The 26,871-nt window shown below is 41.1% G+C and overlaps 1 protein-coding gene across 1 annotated transcript in view; it reads left to right on the forward strand.

Moving 5' to 3' along the window:
• The window catches only part of LOC308105705 (uncharacterized protein), a 67,662-nt gene that overhangs the window by 34,911 nt on the left and 5,880 nt on the right, over positions 1–26,871 (forward strand). Inside the window, exons 2-48 of the mRNA XM_080456623.1 lie at positions 1,038–1,274; positions 4,870–4,898; positions 5,065–5,097; positions 5,199–5,231; positions 5,503–5,556; positions 7,386–7,481; positions 8,050–8,124; positions 9,184–9,228; positions 9,336–9,389; positions 9,817–9,870; positions 10,478–10,531; positions 10,942–10,995; positions 11,151–11,204; positions 12,158–12,202; positions 12,733–12,786; positions 13,213–13,257; positions 13,592–13,645; positions 13,907–14,005; positions 14,227–14,271; positions 14,395–14,493; positions 14,825–14,878; positions 15,063–15,170; positions 15,681–15,734; positions 15,998–16,096; positions 16,190–16,243; positions 16,346–16,444; positions 16,538–16,591; positions 16,847–16,900; positions 16,993–17,046; positions 17,246–17,299; positions 17,461–17,505; positions 17,637–17,735; positions 19,397–19,504; positions 19,853–19,906; positions 20,915–20,968; positions 21,270–21,323; positions 21,454–21,507; positions 21,666–21,773; positions 22,016–22,069; positions 22,326–22,379; positions 23,106–23,267; positions 23,881–23,988; positions 25,332–25,439; positions 25,561–25,614; positions 25,725–25,832; positions 26,512–26,565; positions 26,696–26,803. Of these exons, the coding sequence (XP_080312749.1) occupies positions 1,038–1,274; positions 4,870–4,898; positions 5,065–5,097; positions 5,199–5,231; positions 5,503–5,556; positions 7,386–7,481; positions 8,050–8,124; positions 9,184–9,228; positions 9,336–9,389; positions 9,817–9,870; positions 10,478–10,531; positions 10,942–10,995; positions 11,151–11,204; positions 12,158–12,202; positions 12,733–12,786; positions 13,213–13,257; positions 13,592–13,645; positions 13,907–14,005; positions 14,227–14,271; positions 14,395–14,493; positions 14,825–14,878; positions 15,063–15,170; positions 15,681–15,734; positions 15,998–16,096; positions 16,190–16,243; positions 16,346–16,444; positions 16,538–16,591; positions 16,847–16,900; positions 16,993–17,046; positions 17,246–17,299; positions 17,461–17,505; positions 17,637–17,735; positions 19,397–19,504; positions 19,853–19,906; positions 20,915–20,968; positions 21,270–21,323; positions 21,454–21,507; positions 21,666–21,773; positions 22,016–22,069; positions 22,326–22,379; positions 23,106–23,267; positions 23,881–23,988; positions 25,332–25,439; positions 25,561–25,614; positions 25,725–25,832; positions 26,512–26,565; positions 26,696–26,803 (3,383 nt within the window). The remainder of the gene's footprint in view (positions 1–1,037; positions 1,275–4,869; positions 4,899–5,064; positions 5,098–5,198; positions 5,232–5,502; positions 5,557–7,385; positions 7,482–8,049; positions 8,125–9,183; positions 9,229–9,335; positions 9,390–9,816; positions 9,871–10,477; positions 10,532–10,941; positions 10,996–11,150; positions 11,205–12,157; positions 12,203–12,732; positions 12,787–13,212; positions 13,258–13,591; positions 13,646–13,906; positions 14,006–14,226; positions 14,272–14,394; positions 14,494–14,824; positions 14,879–15,062; positions 15,171–15,680; positions 15,735–15,997; positions 16,097–16,189; positions 16,244–16,345; positions 16,445–16,537; positions 16,592–16,846; positions 16,901–16,992; positions 17,047–17,245; positions 17,300–17,460; positions 17,506–17,636; positions 17,736–19,396; positions 19,505–19,852; positions 19,907–20,914; positions 20,969–21,269; positions 21,324–21,453; positions 21,508–21,665; positions 21,774–22,015; positions 22,070–22,325; positions 22,380–23,105; positions 23,268–23,880; positions 23,989–25,331; positions 25,440–25,560; positions 25,615–25,724; positions 25,833–26,511; positions 26,566–26,695; positions 26,804–26,871) is intronic.

The raw sequence follows: 26,871 nt of genomic DNA on the forward strand, positions 1-26,871 counted from the left end.
TAGCTCTCTTAACCTCCGCCTCTGGCTATGGCTGAGTGAGATAATGTTGGTTCAGAATTCACTGAGAGTCAGCAGCTATCTCATTACAGACAACTTGGCTTTGTTGGCAGCGTAACTTTTGTCCCGTCTTGCCTCCAACCTCATCAACTAGATCAAAATGAACTTCCCCAGCAGTGTGCTTTTCCAGCTGTGAAGTTGTCTTCACTTGCGCATGACAGACTTTTCTCCGCAGGGCATTTTTCTTACTGTAGGTGATTGTGATTGTGTGCGTGTGCGTGTGTGTGTGTGTGTGTGTGTGTGTGTGTGTGTGTGTGTGTGTGCGCATGTGTGTGTGTGTGTGTGCGTGTGTGTGTACAAAGTGGAATAAAACACAGTGTGTGGCAACGATAACCAAGGTTAGCCAAAGTGCACTGGTGACTTCAAGGATGCTAGCTCAATGCACTTAGCCACTTAAATCCTACATACTTAGTTGACCAGGGTCCCCCAGGGCTCTATACTTGGTCTGCTCCTTTTTTTTGCTCCGCACCAAAACTCACTGACGAAAATAGCAGATCATAACGGCAATTTTTCATAACATGTCACTTTATGAGCTTGTAGATCTTCTATTTTCACAAAATATTTGCCCCAGAATAGGGATGCTAGGGTTCATTTTGGAGGCAGCCACAGCTGAGTGGGTAGAGATGCTGATGGGGTTATCAGAAGGTCACCGGTTCACCTCCTGGCTCATGGTCTATGTGTCCCTGAGCAAGACACACAAGCTGAAATGTACTTTCCCTGGCGGGATTAACAAAGGTCTCCCTCCTTATGTGGTGGTTAACTACAAATTGTGGAAACGCTTAGAAAATAACAATATCTGCTGTGGTGACACTCTCAGTTGTGAGTTTGTCTGCCAATGTGAGACAGAATGTACGCTCACCAATCTCTTTGCAGTGGGAATAAAAGTGAAAAGAAACAAACGATTGTCTTTTGCTTCAAACTTGACCCTTTTACTTTATCATAATTTTCTCACCTGTGATGGCTACTCTGTGCGTTTGCAGGAGATGACTTGAGCTGTACGGCCGACGGCCAGACGTACACCAACAGGGACATCTGGAAGCCGGAGCCATGCCGGATCTGTGTGTGCGACAGTGGCCAGGTCCTCTGCGACGAAATCCAGTGCGATGAGCTCAGCAACTGTGAGAAGGTGGTCATCCCCGAGGGCGAGTGCTGTCCTGTCTGCCAGGTCGACACGTCCGGCGGCGGAGGAGGAGGAGGAGGAGGGGGGGAAAGACCTGGTGAGTGAACACAAAGTTTTTAGCAGTTCTACAGCTCCACTGTTGTCTGAACAGACCATGGTTCTCAAACAGTGTGCCAATAAGGTACACTAGTGCTCTGTTTCCCAAACAGTGGGTCGGAACCCATGTTTGGGTCACAGACCCATTTTGATGGGTCACACACACACACACACACACACACACACACACAGACACACAGAGCTCGGTTCCAATTGCTTTGGGCTGCACCTCATGTATCAATCCCTCAGTAATTCTGTGAGAACTGTTGCACTTTGCACATGGAAATATACAATAGCCTACATAATAGGCCTAATGTATTTCTATTACAAGGTATTACATTTAACACAGTGAGGTCAATGTTGTTTTCTGTGTTCTGCTACATACACGCTTTATCATTGCTTTTGTTAAGGGACTAGTAAGGTCTATGTTGCTGTTGGTCTCTTGAGCACTTTGGGTAAACTGCTGTTTTAAACATGCTTTATAAAGAAACATGACTTGACATTGAAAAAATTGCATAATAGCCTATACATACTGCATAGCATAAAACTAAATAAAGATCAGTGGTGTAAAGTAACTAAGTACATTTACTCAAGTGCTGTACTTAAGTACAATTTTTTGGTATTTTTCACTTTACTGGAGTATTTCCAATTTTCTGTAGGCCTACTTTTAATTCTACTCCGCAAATGTTATACTTTTACTCCACTATAATTATTTGAAAACTTTAGTTACTTTGTAGATTTTGATTATAATAACAAAACATACATTAACATACATCAGCCCTATATACATTTCGGCCATTTGAAAATAGTAGATCTACAAGCTCACAATGCATTGTGAGCTTGAGGATCTGCTATTTTCAAAAGATTTTTTATCCATTTTATCCATTTGAAAACTTGTGAAATGAGACATTCTGCATAATGAGTACTTTCTACTTGTGGTACAATTAAGTACATTTTTATACCAATACTTCGGTACTTTTACTCAAGTACATTTTGAATTCCGGAATTTGACTTGTAACAGAGTGTTTCTACATTGCAGTATTGATACTTTTACTTCAGTAAAACAATGTAGGCCTACTTTTCCATCATTGGTTAAAAAAATTAAAAATATAATACTGTCGAAACGCCATGGCAGTGCACAGGTTAATAGTCAATTAACTCAGCGTCAACATCAAACAACAGGGATTCTAAAAAATAGAACAATTAATACCTCGTTGGCCGCAGGCCGCTTGTAATGAAAAGACGGTTCTTGAGTTCTGTAAAGTCTTTAGCAAGTCGTCCGCTTTGACTTCAGACCAGAGTGTAGAAAAGAGAGTAAAGACACGCTTTGATCTCGCCGTAAAGCGGGCTCCTAAGATAGCTAGTTCCAAACATTGGAACTATGTCATTGAGATAGACAGAGCACTTCCGCATTCCATTCTTACAAGAGAGAGTCGACGCTAGTGTCAGAACTCTCCTTCAGACTAGCCTGAAACATGACTGTCATGCTCACGTTCATTGGTAAACAGTCCATCAATGAAACAGGTAGTTAGAGTAGCAGCAGAGGACTTCAGTTCCGCCCTTCATTTCTGTAGGCCTACCCTCTATGAGGTCTACACGTTAACCTTACATCAAATCATTTGTTGGTTTGTTTGTTGTTTGTTTGTTTATTTGTCTGTTTATATTTAGTATTTTTTTTATGCAACAGCACTTACACCTAGGTGTCTTTGGGCTTTTGTGACAATTATTATTGCAATGTATATACACACACTGTATATGTTTTTGTTTTTTTGTTTTAAATTATCTTTGAATTGACTATATTACTACAAATTCTATACCCTAGAAATATAGGCTATATTTTAAAGACTTTCAAACTGGCTTGGGGGTGTCACTCATTCTATGTAAGAATTTTAAAGGTGGTGTAAATGATTTTTATTTTGATTTCCTTCAATACTTTGTAAGTGTTGAATAGCTCTATATTCTGATAGTAGTCATTACGATTGTTTGTTAAGAAACAGGGTCTCCAATATCTCTCCAGCTAATACATAGAAAATTCCAATTCCATCCAATAAAGAGAGAGAACTCATACAGGATACAGGATAAACAAGATACATTGGAAGTGAAGAAACAAACAAAACAAAACAAAAATGACTCAAATGAGCAGACACATTTGGAACTGGAACACTTGAAAATTTAAGCTGATAAATGGGTTCCCTCTCCTGATTGGTTGAAATTGGCAAGTAACCCACCTGGAAAGACGGGAAGACCTCTGTTACTGAACAAACACTCCATGGCAATGATTAGTCAGAATATAACATTTTAACACTAAACCTTTTCTTTTACCAAAAAATATCACTTAAAGCAGCACCACTTTACGTTTTAGAAAATAGAGAAAATAGCAGATCTACACATGATCTATAGCCAATCTACAATGGCTTGTAGATCGGCTATTTTCAATATGAATATAGATGTGCCTTGAGATTTTGACTAGCACAAGTTTGAAAACCACGTGTATAGACTATGAGCCTCCACTGAATGATACACATGGAGTGACCAATCACTTCACCTGACCTGTTCAGCAGGTAGGGGACCCGAGGCAGACCCTGAGGCAGGGTCAGGTCCTTTACCTGCTGAACAGGTGCCCCGTCCCACCAGTAGGAGTCGCTAGTACATCTATAGTACCAGGATACAATCCCCTGCCAGCTTCCCACCCATGAACACTGCCAATTGTGTTTGGTGTAGTGCCCACCCAAGCCCAATTAAGGCACCACTGCCAGGAATCCGAACCCCGGCCTCTGCGTTGGTGGGAACCTGCAGTGTAGGCTGAGTTTTGGCAAAAAATCGTGCATGCCAGTGGAAAGATGAGGGTGATATGTTTTTATTTATCAGTGGAACAAGCTATCTGAAACATTCTGGTGCTGTCACAATGAGTTTTGGGAACACTGTTTTGGAAGGAAGGATAAGTTATAAAGAACTGATATCAAGAATGTTTGAAGATGAGCGAGAGCCTGGATGACACTCTGACAAGAAGTTTAACAAGCCTCTCTGCAGACCTCTCTGCATCATCGTCTGTCGAATATAATGAACAAAGTGTCAGCTAACAGCCCGACATCATACTGTAAGCTCATCGGGCTGATGCGTATCGACAGATCTGATGGTGAATAACCACTTGAACTAAATTGTCCCCATTCTGGGGCAAACATTTGTTGAAAATAATATCTACAAGCTCACAGGCTTGTGAGCTTGTAGATCGGCAATTTTTTGGCAAAGAGATTTGGTGCATAAAGAAATACTAGCATATAGAGCCCTGGGGAACCCCAGTCAAACAAGAATATAGGGTTTAAGTGGTTAATGGTAAGTGTCAGTGACATTTGTGGGATATGAAGTTGCAACTTGGTGTTTGCTCTCACATAATAATAATAACACAAATGAGTCTGTGCTTTCACTGTTTGATCCAGGTTCCCAGACCTTGTCAATAACATGCAATGCTTGGAATCTTGCGGACTGAATACTCAAGACACGGACATTATAGTCAAATACTAGGTATTATGCTTGATGTGTAGTGCATAATCAATGCATGAGCTAATATGAATATTCATGTGCTTTCCTCACTGCAGATGGTGGTGGTGGCGGCAGAGTCTACAGGGTAAGCTTATTGTGAAATTGACTGTCAGAACTGCATCATTGGTTCACTATTGCCATCGCTATGACATGTGGTGTGAAACGTCTTGAAAACTCATCGGCAACAAAATGATATATCATAATAATAACTGTCATTTCATTGCTATCATAACATCTCATTGTTTCTTTAGGGTATGAAAGGCGAGCCTGGAGATGTGCCAATTGTAAGTGAATGCTATGAATAAACTCAAATAAAAAGTCAATATAAAGACAAAATCAGAGGATTACGTCAAAATCTTTATCTAACAGCGTTATGTTTTGACAGGTGACCGGGATTAGGGGCCGTCCCGGAGCTATGGTGAGCCTTTTTTCTTTTTTCTTTGTGTGTAGCTGTCCCTAAATACAATTCACTGAAGATGGAACATCCAACTACATGAGTTGACACTAGATGGCATAAGAGCACACTTTCCTACTTTACCTAACTTCACCTAAAAAGGACTCTCGGGTGGTTGAAATGTCCACTGAGAATCCAGCAGCATGTAATGCCATTTTTGAATGCTGCTCCAATGGCATGGGTATGCCTGTGTTAGTGAATGTTTTAATTGGTACTGTTCCTCTCTTTATCAAAGGGTCCCCCCGGGCAATCAGGATCAAGAGGAGATCGTGGACAAAAAGGAAGGCCTGTATGTCACATTCACAAGTCTTTTCTTTTATTGATCTTATAAAGTGAACCTCCTTGAAGGCCTTGAACAGTGAAATAGAACTAGACGAGGCATGAGAATGCGGTACATTTACATTGGCACGCTGACAGCATAAAAAAACAAGCTCTGGATTCAGATCATAATAACTCTGTCATTACGGCGCTGACTGAACATAACCCTTGACTATTTATTGTTGATCCTTGTCAGAAATGCCAAGGATTAATGCCCTACTGCATTATTATTTTTTTGTTTGGGATTTTTTTCTTTTTCTTTTTTAATGATCTGTTGATTCGGAGAGGGGGCACTGGCACACACCATGCTGACATGCAACTTACATTATGGCTTATGGGCTTTCAGTACTGCCTAGCAACAACACAGGGTGATCATTAAGAACTTTATATTTTATAATGTATTTCTACACTAAAGCCTTAGTTATACTTACATGCGAAGAGGCGACCCGCACTAAAAATAGCTAAAACAGTACAAGCTCACAACGTGTCGCAACGTGACACATGTCGAGCTTGTAGATCTGCTATTTTTGGTCGGACAAACATGACGCCCTGGTGGAGAGGTTTGTGAGGTGGTTTGACACTATGGTGAACCACCTCTGGCTCAACACAGGCAAGGCCAGAGTTGGTGGTGGACTACCAAAATAAAGAAAAGGATTCCCCTGGGTCCCAGCACCATCCATAGGGAGCATGTAGAGATCATGGACACCTACAAGTACCTACTGTAGGCGTTCAACTGAACAAGCAACTGAACTGGACTGACAATGCTGACGCCCTCTACAGTAAGGGTAGAGCAAGCTGTTCTTAATGAGGAAGCTCAGGTCCTTCTATGTGTGCAACAGGATGCTGCAGATGTTCTACCAGTCTGTAGTAGCCAGTGGCCTCTTCTTTGCAGTTGCATGCTGGGGGGTTACAGCAACATTGGGGACTCTTAACAGACTGAACTGGTGGTGAAGGAGGCTGGCTCTGTTGTCGGTGCTAAACTGGACGGTGTGAAGGAGGTGGCGGAAGTGAGAACAAGGGATAAGCTGGAGGGTTTCCTGGCAAACCCTTACCACCCAGATTTATCCTCCCCAAACAGTGCAACAAAAGACTCAGTCAGTCCTTTGTGCCGGTAGCCCTGAGGCTTTCAGTGCTCTTTTTTGCCTAGCGAGCTGCCTTTTTTGCCTATCTGTCCTGTATGTCCTTTTACGCTCACTGCTGTAACTGCGATTAACGACTGAATTGCCCCACAGGATAAGTAAAGGTCTATCTAATGATGGGGAAGCAGCATAATGCACAATTACTTTGTTAGATGCTGATAAATATTAGCTATTATGAGTTATTTAGCTTTATGAATGCTGATTTCATGGGAAAGAGATAAATACAGGAACAAAATGAATTATTTAACAAGCTGAGATACACCGCGCCAAGCATACAAAAAAACAAACCATGAATTGATAAATGAATGTGCTGCCCACAGGATACGTTGGGAGTGTTAATGCAAATGGTACCAGCATTTTGAGGAAGGGAACATTTTCTATCTAGATTTATTAGCACGCCAGTTCAGCTGTGCTCTGCCCCATACACCCCATACACATTTCACAAAACTCGCAATTAAATTCATAAACAAAACAAAATGAAAGCTCCAGTATTTATTTAATCATGTACAAGACGGACACATTCTCGGACTCTGCCAAAACAAAGCACTTGGGGAATTAACTGTGTCAAGTTTGAAAAAAGATCGTAGGGATTGACAAGGTGTGTGCTTGTTTTTGATGCATACAGGGATTGACAAGGTGTGTGCTTGTTTCTGATGCGTAGGGATTGCGAGGATCTGCAGGTTACGATGGAGAGCCCGGTGTTCCAGGTCAGCCCGGAGAGTCTGGACCTCCAGGACATCCAACACACGGTCCAGGAGTGAGTTTACATTACAATACACCTAATGCACCCATGGAGTGAGTTTACATGACGTCGTACCCAATGTAAACAGCAGGAGTCTGAATTGTAGTGTGTCCACTATCCAGTGCATTCCACATCCACAATGAGTTTACATTACATTTCACAGTACTCAATACAATACACGTAGAATTGATTACAATGTACAGTACTATGGAAGAAGTTTACATTACATTGCACTGAGCTGGGCTGAAGCTGTTATCCTGAGCAACGTAAAGAAAGGCCTAAAGTAAGCTTCAGGTCCTAGCACACAAGCATTACACACTACCAAGACTAAGAATGTGTATCATTTATATACACGTTGCTGTCGGGCAGAAACTCTGTATTTCAACTTTGAGTTTTTCCTGTATATTAATGCGCTACTTCATCTACAGTGTCCCACAACATCTACAAGCTCACAATGTGTCGCAAGCTTGTAGATCTGCAATTATTTCTATATTGCAAACGCTTTGAATATATGAAAATATTGAAAATATTGATTATAAATAATCACAGTAATAAGGAATAATAAATCACATTCTGTTTTCAGGGTCTGGGAGCCGCTATGGCAGGCGGGTTTGATGGGAAGCATGCAGGACAGACAGCTATGATTCCTGGAACAAGGGTAAGTTTTAAACTGGCGGTTGTTTGTCACGCTGCACGAGAGAATAACTCTTTATATAAAGCTATGGACCCTGAACACAAGAAAAGAAAAATCAGCTACACTTGAACAGGAATGTAAAGTATTTCAAACAGAAGCACTTCATCCACCATAGTCTTCATCGGGGTCTATCTTTACAACCACCCCTCGGCCATGGTTCCACAACCACATCTACACACACATGATGACCGAATGGCACAACGGATACTGTACCAAACAACACCACCAATCACAATAAACATGCAAACCATTCTCCAACTCGCACAATAAACACAAAACCAAAACAATGTGTGTTGGCGCGTGCCCAGAGGCATGCTGGGAAATTCTGCACGTAAAAAAAAAAGAATTAAGCCACAATACATACGTGTTAACTTATGTCCGTTGTCTCCCTCTCCCGACAGAGAGAGGTAATTACAACATTGAAATAAAAACTCACCCCAGTCACTCACTGACTGTGTGCACATGGCTGAAAGGCAATTCATCATTTGAATAATAAGGACTTGTCAGCTATTAAAACTACAATCCATAACAATTGCAACTATATCAGAACTACATTACAGTCATGAGGATGAATCTTGTGCCATCTATGCCCATGTGTTTCAAATAACGTTATTGCCATTGTCAACCACTAGGTGTCTTCCTACCCGACACCGGGGCCAAAATGTATCAATGGATGAGTAGGGAGACCATAATGTTTTTAATTAACATATGCTACCATGCAGATTAGTTGAAATAATGTTTTATTCGTTAAAATAAGCTGCATCATGTATTAAAGCTAAGAGCTTTAATACATTTTATTAAAGCTATAGCTTTAATAAAATATATTTTTACTGTGCTTTGATATAAACCCTAGTTTTGGCGCCACATACACAGTACGCTATGATTGGGGAAATACAGGCAAGCACTGAACAGTGCTTTTTTTACATCCTTACAAAGTGCATCTGATAGATACAACATTGATTTACACCTGGCTTAGAAAGTGTATTCATCATCATGCTAAAATCATGCTCTTATGTTCTTTAGGGTGAGTCCGGAACGCGAGGACCTCCCGGACCAAATGGCACACCTGTAAGTTTATCATTATCTTTCTGGAAAAACCTACGCTGATTACAAATCACCGATAAGATCAGACACTAAGGATTGCTACAGAACATTCTTATTTTTACTCTTGTCAGGGTCATGCCGGACCACAAGGACCTCATGGAGATGTTGGTGATCCAGGACACATGGTATGAACATTGCTGTGCAATGTGCATGTTTTTTCTATAAATCCCAACCTTTTATTCTATTCATTCATGCCAATCTGCTTATAAACTTGGTGTGATTGCCATGTGCTGGCTCAATTAGTGAGTATCACCTGTAAACCTATAACATAACTGCATTGTTTAGTTTTCCCTGTGCACATTCAGTAAGACATTAACATCCTACTTTTGAGTACATTGGCAGTCTTCATAGAACGTGCTGTAGGCCAAATATCCATCCTTAAAAAGATAATGCTTCTGCATTTGCAGACACACAATGCTAATTAAACGTTGAGTTATTCAGTGGTTTCTTTGCTCGTCATTTTGATGTATTTGGTTTCTTTTCCGACGATTTTGCCTTTGTGTGTTAGTCATTGTGCAAATAAATTAACAACAACCTAACCGTGTGTTGTAGGGTCACAATGGCCAGAGGGGCCCTGAAGGCCCACCGGGGAAACCAGGCGAAGACGTGAGTTAGTTCTGCTCTGCTGTTATGTGATCAATATCTGTGACTATACATAATCTACACAGAAACTTTACATACCAAACTGCACACAAACCAGTTAAGAACGGGGATGTTCAGACGGAAATGTGTTCCTACCACATCTGCTTTTGTCGTTCAGGTCAAAGGTCAAATCAGCATTTGCTCAAATATTCACTCACATTTTAAGCCTTTAGTCAACGATTAAAGCCAGAACAATAGTATGAAGTCAAACGTTATCGCCAATGTACATTTTGAACAGTTCAGCATAGATTTATGGACATTAATGTAATCATTTAATTAATGATAAAGCTATTTGGAGGCAGCGTACGTCTTGTGTCTAGCATTTATTTTGTTCACTGCAGTGCATGTCAACACTTAAGGACACTGTGTATCTTTAGAAGGTTTCAAAAATATGAAGTGCTGCCAGGGCAAGAGGACAGCGTGATGTGTGAAGAAACAAGAAGCCAAATAAAATGGGCGATTTGGCAGCGTACACAAAAAACACATTTAAAATTTCTACCGGAACCTTGCTGTCAGAGAACAGTTTGTGATGTTTTTGTATGTCTTGTCTGTATGTCTTGTCTTCATACAGGGAGAAGCAGGCACAGGAGGAAATTCTGGGGAGATGGGTCACCCTGGCTCAGCAGTAAGGAAATCTATGCCTCAGTTGAATCATACATGTACAACCACCAAAATATTGCTAATTAAGACAGAAATATGGAATACAGTGTGCATCTTATATGCTCTCCTAACACACGTGTTGTGTGCAGCAATTTTGCTTCAATGCATACAGTATACGGTAATTAACCATTTAAACCCTTTTTACTTCCGTTTACCCATGAGTCCACCAGGGATCTATACTAGGCCCTCTCCTTTTTTCCCTCTACACAGAATCTCTTTGCGGAAATTGACGATCTACAAGCTCACAATGCGTTGTGCTGCGACGCATTGTGAGCTATTAGATCCCCTTTTTTCCGCAGAATGTTTGCCCCTCAAAATAGGGACGCTATCTATGGTTCAAGTGGGTTAACTAATCTTCTATGACGCATGTTTCAGGGAGTTAGAGGATTTCCAGGGACACCCGGACCTCCAGGATTGAAAGGTCATAGAGTGAGTATAAAGTATTACCAGACTAAATATTTATTCTAGATTAACTTTTGCTTTCTTGCGCTTATTGAAACAGACGAGGGGGAAAAAACCTCTTATGGTGTACAGTTTCAGAACCTCAAATAAATTCCAGATGGAATGGGCTTTCTGATTTTCAGGGTCATACCGGTGGTGGTGGACAAAAAGGAGAAACGGGAACACTTGGATCAAAGGTAAGTAGGAATCACAAACGTGCAGTGGTGTAAAGTAACTAAGTACATTTACTCAAGTACTGCACTTGAGTACAATTGAGGTATTTTTGGGCGGTGAAACCGCCCCTATAAGTGAGATTTGGAGAAATGTACATTTTCCTGCGCTGTGATCTGGGCCCAGGAAATGTGTACAATTATCCTGCGCTGTGATTGGCCAATCACAGTCTATTCAGGACTGTGATTGGCCAGTGTCACATGACACATGTGCATAGCCCTATATAAGCAACCATAACTTGAAAAAAACCAAACTTTGGTTTTTTTCAAGTTATGGTTTCGTCCATCATAAAGAGTGTTTCAATAAATGTATTTATCTTTTGTACATGATTGGTTGACTCCATTCAGTATTGTGATTAGCTAGCAAGACACCGCCCACTTCACACAGGGTGTGATTTTTTTACTTTACTGGAGTGTTTCCAATTTCCAGTACTTTTACTTCTACTCCACTACATCTCAGAGACAAATATTGTACTTTTACTCCACTACAATTATTTGAAAACTTTAGTTACTAGTTACTTTGTAGATTTTTATTATTATTACAAAACATGCATTAACCACTTCAACCCTATATACTTTTTGGCCTTTTGAAAATAGCCGATCTACAAGCTCGCAATGCGTTGTGAGCTTGTAGATCTACTACTGTGGAACGGAACATTTTGCATAATGAGTACTTAATACTTTTGATACTTTAAGTACATTTTGATACCAATACTTTTACTAGTACATTTTTTATTCTGGACTTTTACTTGTAACTGAGTATTTCTACATTGTAGCATTGATACTTTTACTTGTGAAAATGTGAATACTTTTTCCACGACTGATCCTCACTTGGCTCACTGCCTTACAATCACATTATGCAGTGTCATTATCGTGGTATATTTGCTGTATTTATAAATGTGGTTTATGTGATTTTATAGGGTGCCAATGGCCCCACTGGTCCAATGGGAGGAAATGGCCCCATGGTGAGTCTTTTTAACCAATTAAGGCTACTTTCGTAACCCCAGTATCCTGATGATATTTTATACTTCATCGCATGACGGTGACGCATGGCAAAAATAGCCAATCTACAAGCTCACAGAGCGTCGTAATGCGTCGTTAGCTTGTATATTGACTATTTCTGCCTTTAAATTAATACATTTGGTGGTTAAGCCACTAACCTGCACCACTCATGCTCTTTATCATGAAATAAAGGAAGCTGCATGCTGTAATAAATCGTCACTATGCACAGCATGTATGTATTGATTATGTCCATTGACACATGCTTTTTCTGAATCTGAAATTGGCAGTGTTATATGTTGTATTGTGCTGCACTTAAATGCTGACGAATACTGTAAGAGATTTGATTTATGTATACGTCTCTGTGAGCTTGCAGATTGACTAATTTCGGTGTGCAACACCAGTGTGAAACTAAGTATGAATCAGGTGTAAACATAATACTGTATTTACTGCTTGATTTCAGTAAAGGTAATTCTGACTTTTGGGATCATTCTAGGGTCCTCTTGGGATGCCAGGAGAGAGGGGTCGCTCTGGACCTGGCGGTAATGCTGTAAGGATCAAAGCCCTACTGTTTTTTTATGATACTTGATACAACCGTGATGACCTTGAAGAGCCATATGATTACTTGATATGACACTGACATGAACATGTTGAGTTTCACTGCAAAATGAGACAAATGTCCATCATTAGTTCTGCACATACCCATTCCGATGTAAATGTAAGAAATGTAATTTAGGAAAATAACCTTTAATAGGTTTTAATCCTTTTGCCTAAACATCTGGAGCATTAATGTGACTTGTATTGTATTTGTATTTATACTTACTACAAATGTATTTTTTAAATTTTTTAAATGCCATTTTGGAATATAACCTTTCATTCTGTGATAATATTGAGGTCTTTGGTGTGATTGTACATATTAAAGTGAAAACAGCCTTACATGATCAGACAGTCAGAGTGAACTGGTTTTGTCTTTTAGGGTATGCGTGGCCCACCTGGCAACATTGGCAAATCAGGTCCAATGGTAAGTGTTCATTCAAGTGATGCATGCCAATCCTTTATGTGCATGTCTTATTTGTCACCAGACGGTAATGACAACAATCAATACTATAATCAATCAATAATACTACAATCAATACTCTATAAGCCATGCTAACCACTTCAGCCCTATAAACTTCATCATACGACAAATAAACTATATTTGATTTTTTTTTGTTTCATCATTCCACCTATGCCTAAATTGGGATGCCGGGTTGAAAATAGTTAACTGTATCTCATAATTAACAGGATGTCCCACATGTGCTCAATCATCATTCATCAGATTATGCAATCTTAACGTTGTTTCTGTGATCTGACAGGGTCCCTTGGGTATCAATGGACCACCTGGCTATCCAGGAACACCAGGAATGAAGGCAAGTGCATGACTTATTTCTATCGACCTATCTATCTATTGACCTACTGTATCTATCCATCTTTCTGATCTGATATAGAAATTACCCAGTGACCGCTTTTCTGCACTAATGTCACCAGGTCATATTCCTGTACAATGGTGGTTGATCTAGCTCCGTTACATTGTTACACCCAGAAAACTGTGGATGCACTTTAGACATGCTTCAAACAGGAAAGCCTTTGTTTATGACGAGGTGTGACGATGGCTTTTTTGTCTCCCACAGGGACAAGCAGGCTCCACAGGAGTCCGTGGTCCTGAAGGCCAACAGGGACAGAGAGGAGAGACGGGTCACCTGGGAAGACCTGGATCAATTGGCATCCGAGTTAGTTTCTTACTTTATCTATGCTTACACACCTCAGATATACTACATAAAGACTCACTCAGTAGTAACACCAGCTTTGCTGGTTTAATCATAATACTGTGTAGACTTTTGCTTTCAGTTGTCAAACGTTAGCGCTAACATTGCCTAAATGTTGAATGGCTGGCTCATCATCACCATACTCAGGTTTTGTGGATCTAACTAGAAATGTGTTCCGTTCAAAGGGACCCGGGGGAACAGATGGCGGACCGGGTTCAAAAGGCCCAGTGGTATGTTAAAAATCACTCCCTGTCCATGATATACCCATCATAAATGATGTGTGCTCACACAGAGCCACAATATAATATGGCTGCAGATGTGTTTTTTTTTAAGGTTACGGTTCTCCTTTGCAGGGCAATGTGGGCCCAGGAGGACCAGGAGGCCATCTTGGACCATCGGGCCCTCCAGGCCCCCAGGGCAGCACTGGTGTGCCTGGTATTAAAGGACAACTTGTAAGTTCGCTCCTACTGATATTCTCTCTCTCTCACCACCCTCACACTAAAAGTAGTGTCTATCCACATAGAATATACATGCAAATATTCATTTATCGTACTTATAACAAACAAAACAGATCAGGCCATGTGCCCGTTTACAGGATAACTCCAAAAATGTATACATTAGTCTCATACGTGTCACCAGGAAGGACTCAAAGTAAATACCATTTGTTGATGAAGTCACAATATGTGTTGTTTACATATAATGGGTCGAGTGAAGTGGATTGAAGTGCAGCATTACATAGCTGTTGTTTATCAGGGCTGATGCTCCGTCATGTTTGTGTTCTAGGGAGATGGCGGCGTAGCAGGATTCAAAGGAGAAGCCGGACCCAAAGGAGAAATTGTAAGTTACAATGATTATAATATACAATCAAAATGCAGTGTTTTACATGTGGCATTTTAATGTGTGAGTGTTAATGAACGAAACAAGCCCTCTTTTTTTTACACAAACATGTTCTTTGGAGAGCAACGATTAGAAGAAGACACTAATTGCTTTCTGTCTGTCACATCGTGTCTCTGTGTCATAGGGTGGCCCGGGCTCCCAGGGAGTGATCGGACCTCAAGGAGAGGAGGGGAAGCGGGGACAGAGGGGAGACTCCGGCTCTATCGGACCCGGTGGTCCCGTTGGCGAGAGGGTGAGTCAGCGTTCTGCCTCAAAGTGCAATATCCATCAGTCTCACAGGACCGGGTCATTTTCATTATGACCTCAATTTAGAAAATTAATCATTTTTTTTGGAAAAGATCGCGAACACAATAAATCACTTTCAGCTAATTCCTCATTATAGTATGGGAAATTGGATACATGCCCATTTATGCAGAAAATATATGGTTGGTTATATATGATTTATGGAAGGTGGCAAAGTGGTTTTACTTGTTCTGTTTAGTGGTGTTGTTTCGGCCAACAAAATATGAGAACATACTGTATTCAATCATATCAACTTTCCCGTAGCAATTAAGATGCCATCAAACTTTCTTTTGTACAACCCGCTGTTTAACGTCTTATGCCCTATACGTTGTTGTATGACAATAGCAAAAATAGCCGATCTACAAGCTTGAAGATCTGCTATTTTTGCTCTTCAGGTTTTTAAGCTTTTGTACGAATCTGATGGTATGGAAATGTTACTGATGAGTTTCTTTTTTTTCAGGGAACCCCTGGTAACCGAGGATTCCCTGGAGCTGATGGACTGCCAGGACCTAAGGTACAGTGTAGCTGTAGCCTGTTGTTTGACTGACTGATATACTGATTTTATTCAAGAAAGAATCATAATGATAATGATAACATCGTGGGACCAGATTCTAGAAATGATAATACAAGATTGGAACGAGATAGCATCCAAGGACGAGCAGCTGTTGGCAGAAAGACATATTTGTGCACTCTGTTGTTTTGCCACAACATGTTTCATTTGGCGATGAGATGCATAGTATCGTAATCCTCTAAATCTGTATCATTTGATCTCTGAAGGGTGCTCAAGGAGATCGTGGAACCTCTGGACCAGGTGGGCCAAAGGGTTCTGGAGGTGATCCTGGACGCACTGGGGAACCTGGACTTCCAGGTGCAAGGGTACGATTTGCTTCCCAAGGTCCCCTATGCAATAATAACCTTTTTCACTTAATTGCCTGGTATTCATTCATACATTTTTTCTCTTCTCTAAAGGGTCTGACTGGTACCCCCGGAGTCGTAGGGGCAGAGGGCAAGCCAGGACCATTGGTATGTCCTATTCCTTAATCACAAACTACACATTGGCAATGAATAACTTTGCTGATAGTTGCTCCATGATCATAATGTGAGCGTGGTTGGTTTCTTGTCTAGGGGGGTCCTGGTGAAGACGGCCGTCCAGGTCCCACTGGTTCCCAAGGAAACAGGGGTCCTGCAGGAACTATGGGACTTCCAGGCCCGAAAGGCTTTAACGTAAGGACTTGCACAATTTAACATTGATAATGATAGCCCAATCTATACTATACTGTATGTCTAATTGAAAAACGTCTGTTTTAATTCCATAAGGGTGACCCAGGAAAGACAGGAGAAGTGGGATCAGCAGGAGTGTCAGGTCAAAGAGTGAGTATTTTTGTTCATCCAAAACTTAATTGTGTGGTACCTTTATTAAATAGTTCAAATACCACACTGTGCATCTTTCCATAATCAAAAAACATCCTTCTGATGTGAAGGAATAGACCATACCGACACAGCGGCATATTGTTCTTCATTCATACTCGCCCCACCCATGTATGAAGTAAGAGCAAAATGGCTGCCCTGTGAATATAGTCAATATAGTTACAGTACTGTATGGTTGACTATGTTTCCTGTTTGTAGGGCCCGCCTGGGAAAGATGGAGAAGTTGGCCCCGCCGGCCCTCCTGGACCAGCTGTAAGTCTCTGTTTTTTTGTATTAAAATAAATTAATTCCATTAGGCATTCCCACAGACATCAGTAATGATACTTAAATGTCTCGGTTTCAAGGGCGTTGCAGGAGAAAGAGGAGAACAAGGCCCACCGGGCGTCAATGGATTCCAGGTGGGTTATTTTGACTCTTGGATTGATGGGAAATGCAGGCAAGACAAAAATAAATATATATATAATTTAAAAAAAGCATATCAAGGCGTGGATAGCTACAAAATTTTTACAGGGAAGCGGGGGATAATTAGACCATTTTGTCTGTCTTACATAGTAAGTGCTCAGATGTTGGTGTCTGACTGTGTTTTTGTGTTGTTAGGGTTTGCCTGGCAACCAAGGGCCGCCTGGAGAGTCAGGAAAACCAGGTGATCTGGTGAGTGCGATTAAAAAAACTACACAGTTTTATAAGCACATATGTAATATGTATTACTGTACGTATGGGTACATACACATAAGGACAGATATAATCACAATTACACATTGCTAGCAACTGTCTATGAGGAAATAATGTGCCGTTGTCTGCTTCGTGTATAGGGTATTCCTGGAGAAGGCGGTGCTGTGGGTCAGATTGGACCAAGGGTATGTAAACTAAAATGCATGAAGCCTGAAGATAAAATGGCATGCACGCTTCATCATGGCTGAATCAGTTGAAATTGAAACTCACCGAAAGAATGTGACACTAAATGAATACTGGATTGGTTCACCCACAGGGAGAGCGCGGCATTCCCGGAGAGAGAGGAGAACTTGGTTCAACTGGTCTGCCAGGAGCCAAGGGAATCCCCGGTGCACCGGGTCCAGACGGGCCAAAGGTACGTCATTATGCCCAAGATCGTTTTTTTGTGAAAAGTGAATAACCCAGCAATCCTAAAGGATAACCACGTACACATAGTTAGTTTCACAGGATAACGCTCGGGTTACATTTGCATTGTTCATTGGAATACATTCCTATGTGTGTTTGAAAATTAGACAATGGATGTGTAATCATATCTTTGTATAAACCTTCAATAAAGACAAAGTATATAAAAAAAGAAAATTATACAAAGGAGCCGTTTTCAGTAAAACTGTGAGAGAGAGAGAGAGAGAGAGAGAGAGAGAGAGAGAGAGAGAGAGAGAGAGAGAGAGAGAGAGAGAGAGAGAGAGAGAGAGAGAGAGAGAGAGAGAGAGAGAGAGAGAGAGAGAGAGAGAGAGAGAGAGTCTGAGAGCCATGATGACTGATAGTGGCATCTGCAACTGAATTACTCTCATTACTTGTCATAATCTCCATGACCCCACCAACAACTCAGGACATCAATGTGAGCATGAAATAGATTGCTATTCGTTGCTGTCGGTAGAAACCCTGCATGTCCATAATGGTTTTAAATTCAATTTTAAAAACATTTTAAAATAGTGAAAATAGCAGATCTACAAGTTGGTGACGCGTTATGAACTTGTAGATCGGCTATTTTCATTCCTTTTGCGTGACACCATTGTACGATGAAGTAGGGCATTAATCTGCGAAAAAACAAACAAACATAAAAAGTTGAAATATGGAGATAAGAGGTTTCTGCCCAACGGCGACGTATTGGAAAACAGCATCCAAAGGGTAATTACAATCTTCTCTCCACCTAGGCCACAATATTGATAATCCTTGTGGGGTGAGCCAGGGTCCATTGAGGACGTGTGTGTGGATGTGTGGGTGTGGGTGTGTGTGTTCCTTGTGATTGGGAATGCATAAAATAGGGTTTTATTTTGTCTCTGGTGAGATTCAATAAAGTCTGCAACACTGGTATATGTATCAGCGCCACTTGTTTATTGCTTTTTGTTAAAGCAATAAACAAGTGGAGCTGAGAAATATACCAGTGTTGCAGACTTTATTGTTTTTCTGCTGAATCGCTGGATCTCCTCTGTCTGGTGAGATTCAAACCAGCAATCTTCTGCACAGTAACAGGTGGACTAACCCCTAGACTACTGAGCTATTAGCGGGCTAACCCAGAATAATTCTAGGTCCCCGAGGGAATAAAGTATTGTTACTGGAAAATCTTTTATCCTGTTAAATGTTGATACGTTTATTTCAGACTCAGAGCTTGTCATTGGCGTGGTGCATGGCTATTATATTTTTCTGAAGTTGTAGCTAACACACACAGAACACAGGTGAACAAGCGCACCATACTGTATACTGTATATACTATATTTCAAAGTGCAATGTCAGAGTAAATGGCATGGACCCTAGTCAACAAATCACAGGGTAAATGGTCATGTAAATAGAGTGTAAAGAAAAAGAAAACAATTAAGTATACCTATGTGAACAGGTAACCAACATACATTCTACATTCACCACTGTCTACCAAACTAGTTCAGCCAGACTAGTTTAGCCCCTCTGAGACGTGTAACTACGTAAAAGCAGCTAGCAAGCCCTAGCTATATGAAGAACCCTTACTCACTAATTCAATTAGTCAAATAACTGTATAGAATTGCTTGTTTGTCTCCATAGGGTAGCCCTGGTCCAACTGGCGCACTCGGTGACCTGGGACCTCCAGGTCTTCAGGGAATGCCAGGAGAGAGGGGCATCTCTGGCACACCTGGGCCAAAAGGGGACAGAGTAAGTAACGCCGCACACTTCATCATATTTCTGTTATTTCGTATAATGGTGTCTTTACTCAAGTAGCTCAAGAAACAAATCGTGTGCAGATAGTTCTATGCCAACATGACTCGGCTTCACAATGTAGGCTACTTATTTCGCCTTTGAACAAGCTTTTTTCCCCCCTCAACTGCCTTTGTGTCGTTCAACACTGTGAAACTGACATTGGCAAATGAGCCCCGACATTTTTCAGAGTGTGTTCCAACTCGTATGTTGGACTTACTGTACCAGAAACACGTTCTGCTTCAATGTCTGGAGAGATGTGCATCACAATGTAATGTTCTAATGTCTGTTTTTCTGTCTTGGTAGGGGGCGCTTGGTGATAAAGGCTCAGAGGGTACAGCTGGAAATGACGGTTCAAGGGTAAGCATAGCTATTGTCATGTAGCGTCAACACATTTGAATCATTTCGATTTGATTGATTGAATACCTTATTAACAGTTTGTAAACAGTGCATTTTAGATTTTAACCACTTTTTATTGTATACTTTGTCTATTCAAAGGTAGCAGATCTACAAGCTCATAGCGCGGCACCGAGTGCCGCGCTATGAGCTTGTAGATCTACTATTTTTGGGCGGTGAAACCGCCCCTATAAGTGAGGTTTGGAAATTTGTACAATTATCCTGCGCTGTGATTGGCCAATCACAATCTATTCAGGACTGTGATTGGCCAGTGTCACATGACACATGTGCATAGCCCTATATAAGAAACCATAACTTTAAAAAAAACCAAAAATTGTTTTTTTTAAAGTTATGGTTTCGTCCATCATAAAGAGTGTTTCAATAAATGTATTTATCTTTTGTACATGATTGGTTGACTCCATTCAGTATTGTGATTAGCTAGCAAGACACCGCCCACTTCACACAGGGTGTGATTTTTTTCTAATCATGAACATTTGTGCACATCTTTGAAAATATACATTTTTAAGTAAACATTTGTAACTCAAATCTTTGCTTCTGGGGGTCCCTGGAACTAAATATTTTGAGATGGGGGTCCGCAGGCCAAATACATATCACTTTGGGGGCCCTTGACATGAAGAAGTTTGAGAACCACTGATATTATAGCAACATAAATGTTCCAGAAAACTGTTAGGATTTGGAAGACATTTGTAGAATCGGCCTCAGATCTTAATGGGTTAAAAGGATAACGCGCTTGTTTCCATTGTGGTCCTGTCATATGTCATAACTATTGGGAAAAAACGTACTTAACTATACTGTTTTAATGGATGTGTTATCCAGTGGAGAGGTGCCTTAAAACTCGTCACAGCATGCCCACTATGCCTTGCTACTGTACATGTTCTACATCCAGTGGACTGGACACACAAGTGTCATGGTAACATGGGTATCCCTAACAAGGTTCTTTTCACATCACAGGGTGGTCCGGGTCCCGTTGGCCCGGTTGGATCTGCAGGGCCGAGTGGTGAAAAGGTAATGCTCTATTTTTCTGGTAATAGCGTTTATGACAGGAGTTGGTTTAGAAACAGGTTTCAAGCATTGTTGTTAAAGTACAGCTAAAGTAAAACCAGAGTGTTTGGCAGTTATTTGTTGGGACTAGTTCACTTCACATGGGACTGTATCCCACAGCTTCAAATTGCAACTGGCAGTACGTTGAGGCCAATTCTTGTATTTGTTTTAGCAGTACATACAAAGATGATTCATGAGCAAGCACAATGCCTACGCAGTATGAAAGACAATGTGATTATTATTCAAAATTGTGATCTCTTCACAGGGAGAACCTGGACCCAAAGGACCACATGGTCCTCCAGGATCCAGAGGAACGACTGTAAGTAGTCCATAATGGAAAAAAGTTTAGTCAGTGTCTTTAACTGTAGCATTAAAACCTTCATACGAGACACGCTTTTTCGTTTTTTTGCTTTCACTTTATGCCTCACACAGTACTCTTTTTTTTTTAGGGATCTCGTGGTGACCCTGGTCCCATCGGTGCTGTTGGATTTGCTGGACCACCTGTAAGTAATTGCTGATTATTTTTGTAAAACATTAACCGATATCAATTAATGAAATTGTTGCAGAGAGAGAGAGCGCGTTTGCAAGTCGCAAGATGATGATTATAGTGATAGCATGTCATTGAGAGAGCTACCATTCTAAATCTACATAACCTTTTCAGGGCCCTGATGGTCAACCTGGAGTCAAAGGAGAGCCTGGAGAGCCAGGTCAGAAGGGAGACGCTGGGTCTCCAGGACCTCAGGGATTGGCTGGTGCCCACGGACCTCCCGTGAGTTGGAGACATACTGTGCACTAACAGTACAGTAGGCTACATGGGACAAGTCCTGGAATACGTAGATTACAAGCAAAAGTAACTGTGAATATGCATTTTATGGTAACATGCTAGGGAAGGAAAGGAAATAAGGCATTGGCCTTATTTCATCATCTGTCTATTTGGCCCTAATACAATACGAATGTTACCTGCATATGTGCTACTGATGGCCTCTTTCTAATAAGGTATTGCTGTTCTAGGGGCCAACTGGTGTTGCTGGATTGAAAGGGGGAAGAGGAACGCAAGGTGCTCCGGTAAGACATTTTCCCTCCTTTTCACCCTGAATCATCATTGACCCTCTCAATTTCTTTTTTTTTGTGTAACAAACAATTGTTACCAAATGGCTCAACCTAACTATCATTGTCTTTGTCTTCGTGGCCAGCAGTCATTCCGTATGAGTTTGACGTTGTCAAATATGGACATATTTTTCTAGAATGAAAGCAGTATATAAGCAATAAGCACTGTAGAATCCTAACCTTGGTGTCTTTGGTGTCATTCTCCTGTTCCTAGGGTCCTACTGGTTTCCCTGGCTCAGCAGGAAGGGTTGGCCCGCCAGGCTCAACTGTAAGTACTGTCTCGCGAAAAAAATACGACTTTTCAGGGTGATATGACTCATTTTCCTTATGACCAATGGGCTTTAAGTGCGTAGACTACAGAGAGACACAGATGTTCACTCTCAAATCTCAACGCTATATGATTTAATTAATCAACTTAAAAAGGCCCAGCTGCAATATGGCCATTTGGCTGTCCTTAATTGACATTAAAAAGCTACTATACTGTAGTTTCACTTACATTTCAGGGTGATATGAGATCATACGACTCATTTTCCTTATGACCAATGGGCTTTAAATGCGTAGACTCTACGCCGTAGAGAGACACAGATGTTCACTCTCAAATCTCAACGCTAAATTATTTAATTAATCAACTTAACCCATTAATACCTGGAACGCATCTGTGTCACTTTAGATTTCTTTGGCTATTCAAAAATAGCAGATATACAAGCTCATAGCGCGGCACCGAGTGCCGCGCTACGAGCTTGTAGATCTGCTATTTTTGAAAAATCGTGAAAATATTTTTTTTACATTTTTTGTCCGAAAAACTGTTAGGATTTAGAAAATGTTTAGAAGCGGCCTCAGGTCTTAATGGGTTAAAAGGCCCAGCTGCAATATGGCAATTTTGCTGTCCTTAATTGACATTAAAAAGCTATACTGTACTATACCGTAGGTTCACCTATACTGCTGCATATAAACTCTCTTGGCCTAAAAACAACAACAACCGTTCCTTGCACAGGGTCCCGTCGGACAGCCTGGAGCTCTGGGTCCCCCTGGGAAAGAAGGGCCCGTTGGCCTCCGCGGAGACCACGGATCCAATGGAAGAATCGGAGAGAGAGGCCCCGCAGGACCAGTAGGAAATCCAGGTGACAAAGGAGACTCTGGAGAAGACGGCCCTACGGTAAAAAAAAAACATTCTCACCGTCCATTGCAACTCATGTTAGGAGTATAGGATTGCCAGGCCTGCCGGCGTTTGATTCAAACAGTCCAGAATGTGTGGTTGTGATGGGAAGTGTTTGGTCATCAGTGGTGGAAGAAGTACTCAAATGTTTTACTTAAGTAAAAGTATCAATACTGCAATGTAGGGCAGAAGTGGTCAATGTAGTAAAAGTGCAATATTTAGATCCGAGATGTAGTGGAGTAGAAGTAAAAATATTGGAAATTGTAAACTCTCAAGTAAAGTACAAATACCTCAAAATTGTACAGTTCAAGTACAGTACTTGAGTAAATGTACTTAGTTACTTTCCACCACTGTTGGTCATGGTATCATAAAGTGAAGGGCAAATGGCATATAATATAAGGCATTTTCAACCTCTATAACCAAATAGACCAAGGCTCATTTTGAATTGGATTGTACAGCTCTGATTGCGTTGGTCTTGGGTGAAAATAGTAGATCTACTGACAAGCTCACACGTTGTGAGCTTGTAAATCAACTATTTCCGCCTAATGTTCTCCCCATGAATAGTGTTTAAGGGGTTAATGGTCTTTTTTTGGTATCTGTTTTTCCCCGCCAGGGACCTGACGGTCCTCCAGGTCCAGCCGGAACTACAGGACAGAGGGGCATTGTGGGTCTTCCTGGTGGAAGAGGCGAGCGAGGGATGCCAGGCCTGCCTGGCCCAGCGGTATGTCTTGTATTGTCTTCAGTGAGCTACAGCAGCGGTGGGAAACTTTGATGATGGAGAGGGCCACTATATTTTCCACACAATAGCCAACAATAGCCGATCTACAAGCTGAAAACGCGTCGCAGTAGAGGTTGTAGATCTGCTATTTTTGCTATTTTTGAATTGGAATCAAGATTTTTTGGGGGTATTTTTGATTCGGAACCCTGAAAAGTATTATTATTATTTTTTTCAAATGCATTTATAGTTATACCCATGTTAACTTTATGAACTCAAAAAACAAATAAATTGGACATAAAAAAGACAATAGAATTTGAATACTAGTCATTAAAGGTAGGGTAAGTGATTTGCGTTGGTTAAAATAATTGTTAAATAGCTCTATATTCTGATAGTACTCATTGCTATAGAGTGTTTGTTCAGTATTAGGAGTCTCCTTGTCTCTCCACCTCTTTATTAAACAGAAAATGCATTTTCGTTTCAGTTTCAGTTTCATTTCCAATTTTATCCAACCAGGACAGAGAACTCAATCAGGATACAGATTAAACAAGTGAAATTGGAAGTGATGACACTAAGAAATGAGCAGGCAAAATTGGAACTGGAACACTATACAAATTAAGCTTAAAAATGGGTACTTTCTCCTGATTGGCTGAGATTTTGACACCTACCGAAAAATGTATTTTCTGTTTATTAAAGAGCTGGAGAGACAGGGAGACATCTGTTACTGAAAAAACACTCTATAGCAATGATTACTATCAGAATATAGCATTTTAACCTTTTAACAAAATACTTTTTGTTTTAACCAAAAAATATCACTTACCCTACCTTTAAGCTACTAATATAGACTGAAGTAATTAAAGTGGGTCATGGTTTGCATGTTTGGAATTGTAACAGCTGAAATCAATAATGTATCAGTAATCCGATATTAACCTGCGGGCCGCATTAAGTGAAGGTGGGGGCCACATGTGGCCCCCGTGCCGCCAGTTGCCCATGTATGAGCTACACTACGGTATTCTATTGGATGTTATTTTATTTCTTCATCGCAAGCTGGCCATTTTTATTGTGAAGCACGAACCATGTCAGCCCGAGTTCTTACTGTGGCTCGGGCTGCTTTGTAGACAATGTGTGTAGCAATTGGCAAAACAGCAACGAAGAAACGACAACTTTCGTTTATTTGGTTTGGCTGATTTTGTAGTTGCAGTCAACGCAGTCTGACTGAACAGATTGGAAAAATGTGTGTGGATAATTGCGATGAGTCTTTTGACAGGTAGGGGAATGGGATTTGGATTACATATTACAACACAGTCGCAGTGCTCCATTGTGAGATATATCTGCATCTTGTTTTTCAGGGAGCACCAGGAAAGCAGGGAACCGCGGGACCATCTGGAGAGAAAGGCCCCTCTGGCCCACTCGGCGTGGCTGGCGCCAACGGACCTCGTGGAGATCCTGGCCCCGATGTATGTTTTTCCTGACATTTTCTTTCAGTGATTTCTGTGGTTTCAGTTGTTTTTTGGTTATTTAGTCTATTGAGAAATCTCCCATGTCTGCGTTGCAAATCACTGTTTTGCTTTTGTTCAGGGGCCTGCTGGTTCTGACGGCCCCCCAGGAAAGGACGGCCTTATGGGACAGAGGGTAAGGGACGCCATATGTGATGCAGCACAGTTAAATTTGGTTTGACTCATGTATTGTATTGTGGTGCACATTGCCTATTGTAACGCTCGTGTGGTTTCCCGCTCCCCCAGGGAGATCGTGGAGACTCGGGTCCAGAGGGTATGACCGGTCTCTCGGGACTTCCCGGTTCTCCAGGACCCGTCGGTGCTCAAGGCGGTGCGGGAAGGAGAGGAGACGCTGTAGGTTGGAATTATTTACGCCCGATTTATCCTTGGTTGCGCATCGTGTTATGCAGCCAACTGAGCCATGTATAAATCAGGACATGGCCATCTATCACTTTTTTTTTCACATCACCACAATCACATGGATACGTTAAACAGTGGTGGAAAAAGTACTAAAATGTTGTACTTAAGTAAAAGTATCAATACTGCAATGTAGAAATACTCTGTTACAAGTAAAAGTCCGGAATTACAAATTTACTTGAGTAAAAGTACAAAAGTATTGGCATCAAAATGTACTTAAAGTAACAAAAGTAAAAATACTCATTATGCAGAATGTCCCGTTACAGAAGGTATCATGTATATAATCTTTTGAAAATAGATGCGATGCGTTGTGAGCTTGTAGAATAGCCAAAGTTTAAGTAGGGCTGAAGTAGTTAATGTATTGTTCTGTAATAATAATTCAAATCTACAAAGTAACTAGTAACTAAAGTTTTCAAATAATTGTAGTGGAGTAAAAGTACAATATTTGCCTCTGAGATTTAGTGGAGTGGAAGTAAGAGTTGGAAATACTCCAGTAAAGTAAAAATAACTCAAAATTGTACTTAAGTACAGTGCTTGAGTAAATGTACTTAGTTACTTTCCACCGCTGCGGATACGTTAAACTTCCTGACATCTCATGATATATCCATCCATACAGGGCTCAAGAGGACCAAACGGACCACCGGGCTCAGCCGGAAAGAGAGGATTCTTGGTGAGTCGCTAGTACCACAACGTGAAGTATTCCTTCACAGAAGCACAGCCAGCCACACAATGAACACTTCTCCCTCATCATGACGTTTATGTGTGAAGTGTTGTGCACTTGTGTCTTTTTAAAAACCAAGGGACCACAAGGACCAAGAGGAGATAAAGGTGACCTGGGAGACCATGGAGAGAGAGGTCAGAAGGGCCACCGTGGCTTCACTGGGCTGCAGGGTCTTCCCGGACCCCCTGTAAGTGAAACAAGAAACCATCTAACACCATCTAACCTAACATGACACCACCTACTGTAACACCTATC

Source organism: Gymnoscopelus braueri, assembly GCF_963280865.1.
Source record: "Gymnoscopelus braueri genome assembly, chromosome: 18".
NCBI lineage: Eukaryota > Metazoa > Chordata > Actinopteri > Myctophiformes > Myctophidae > Gymnoscopelus > Gymnoscopelus braueri.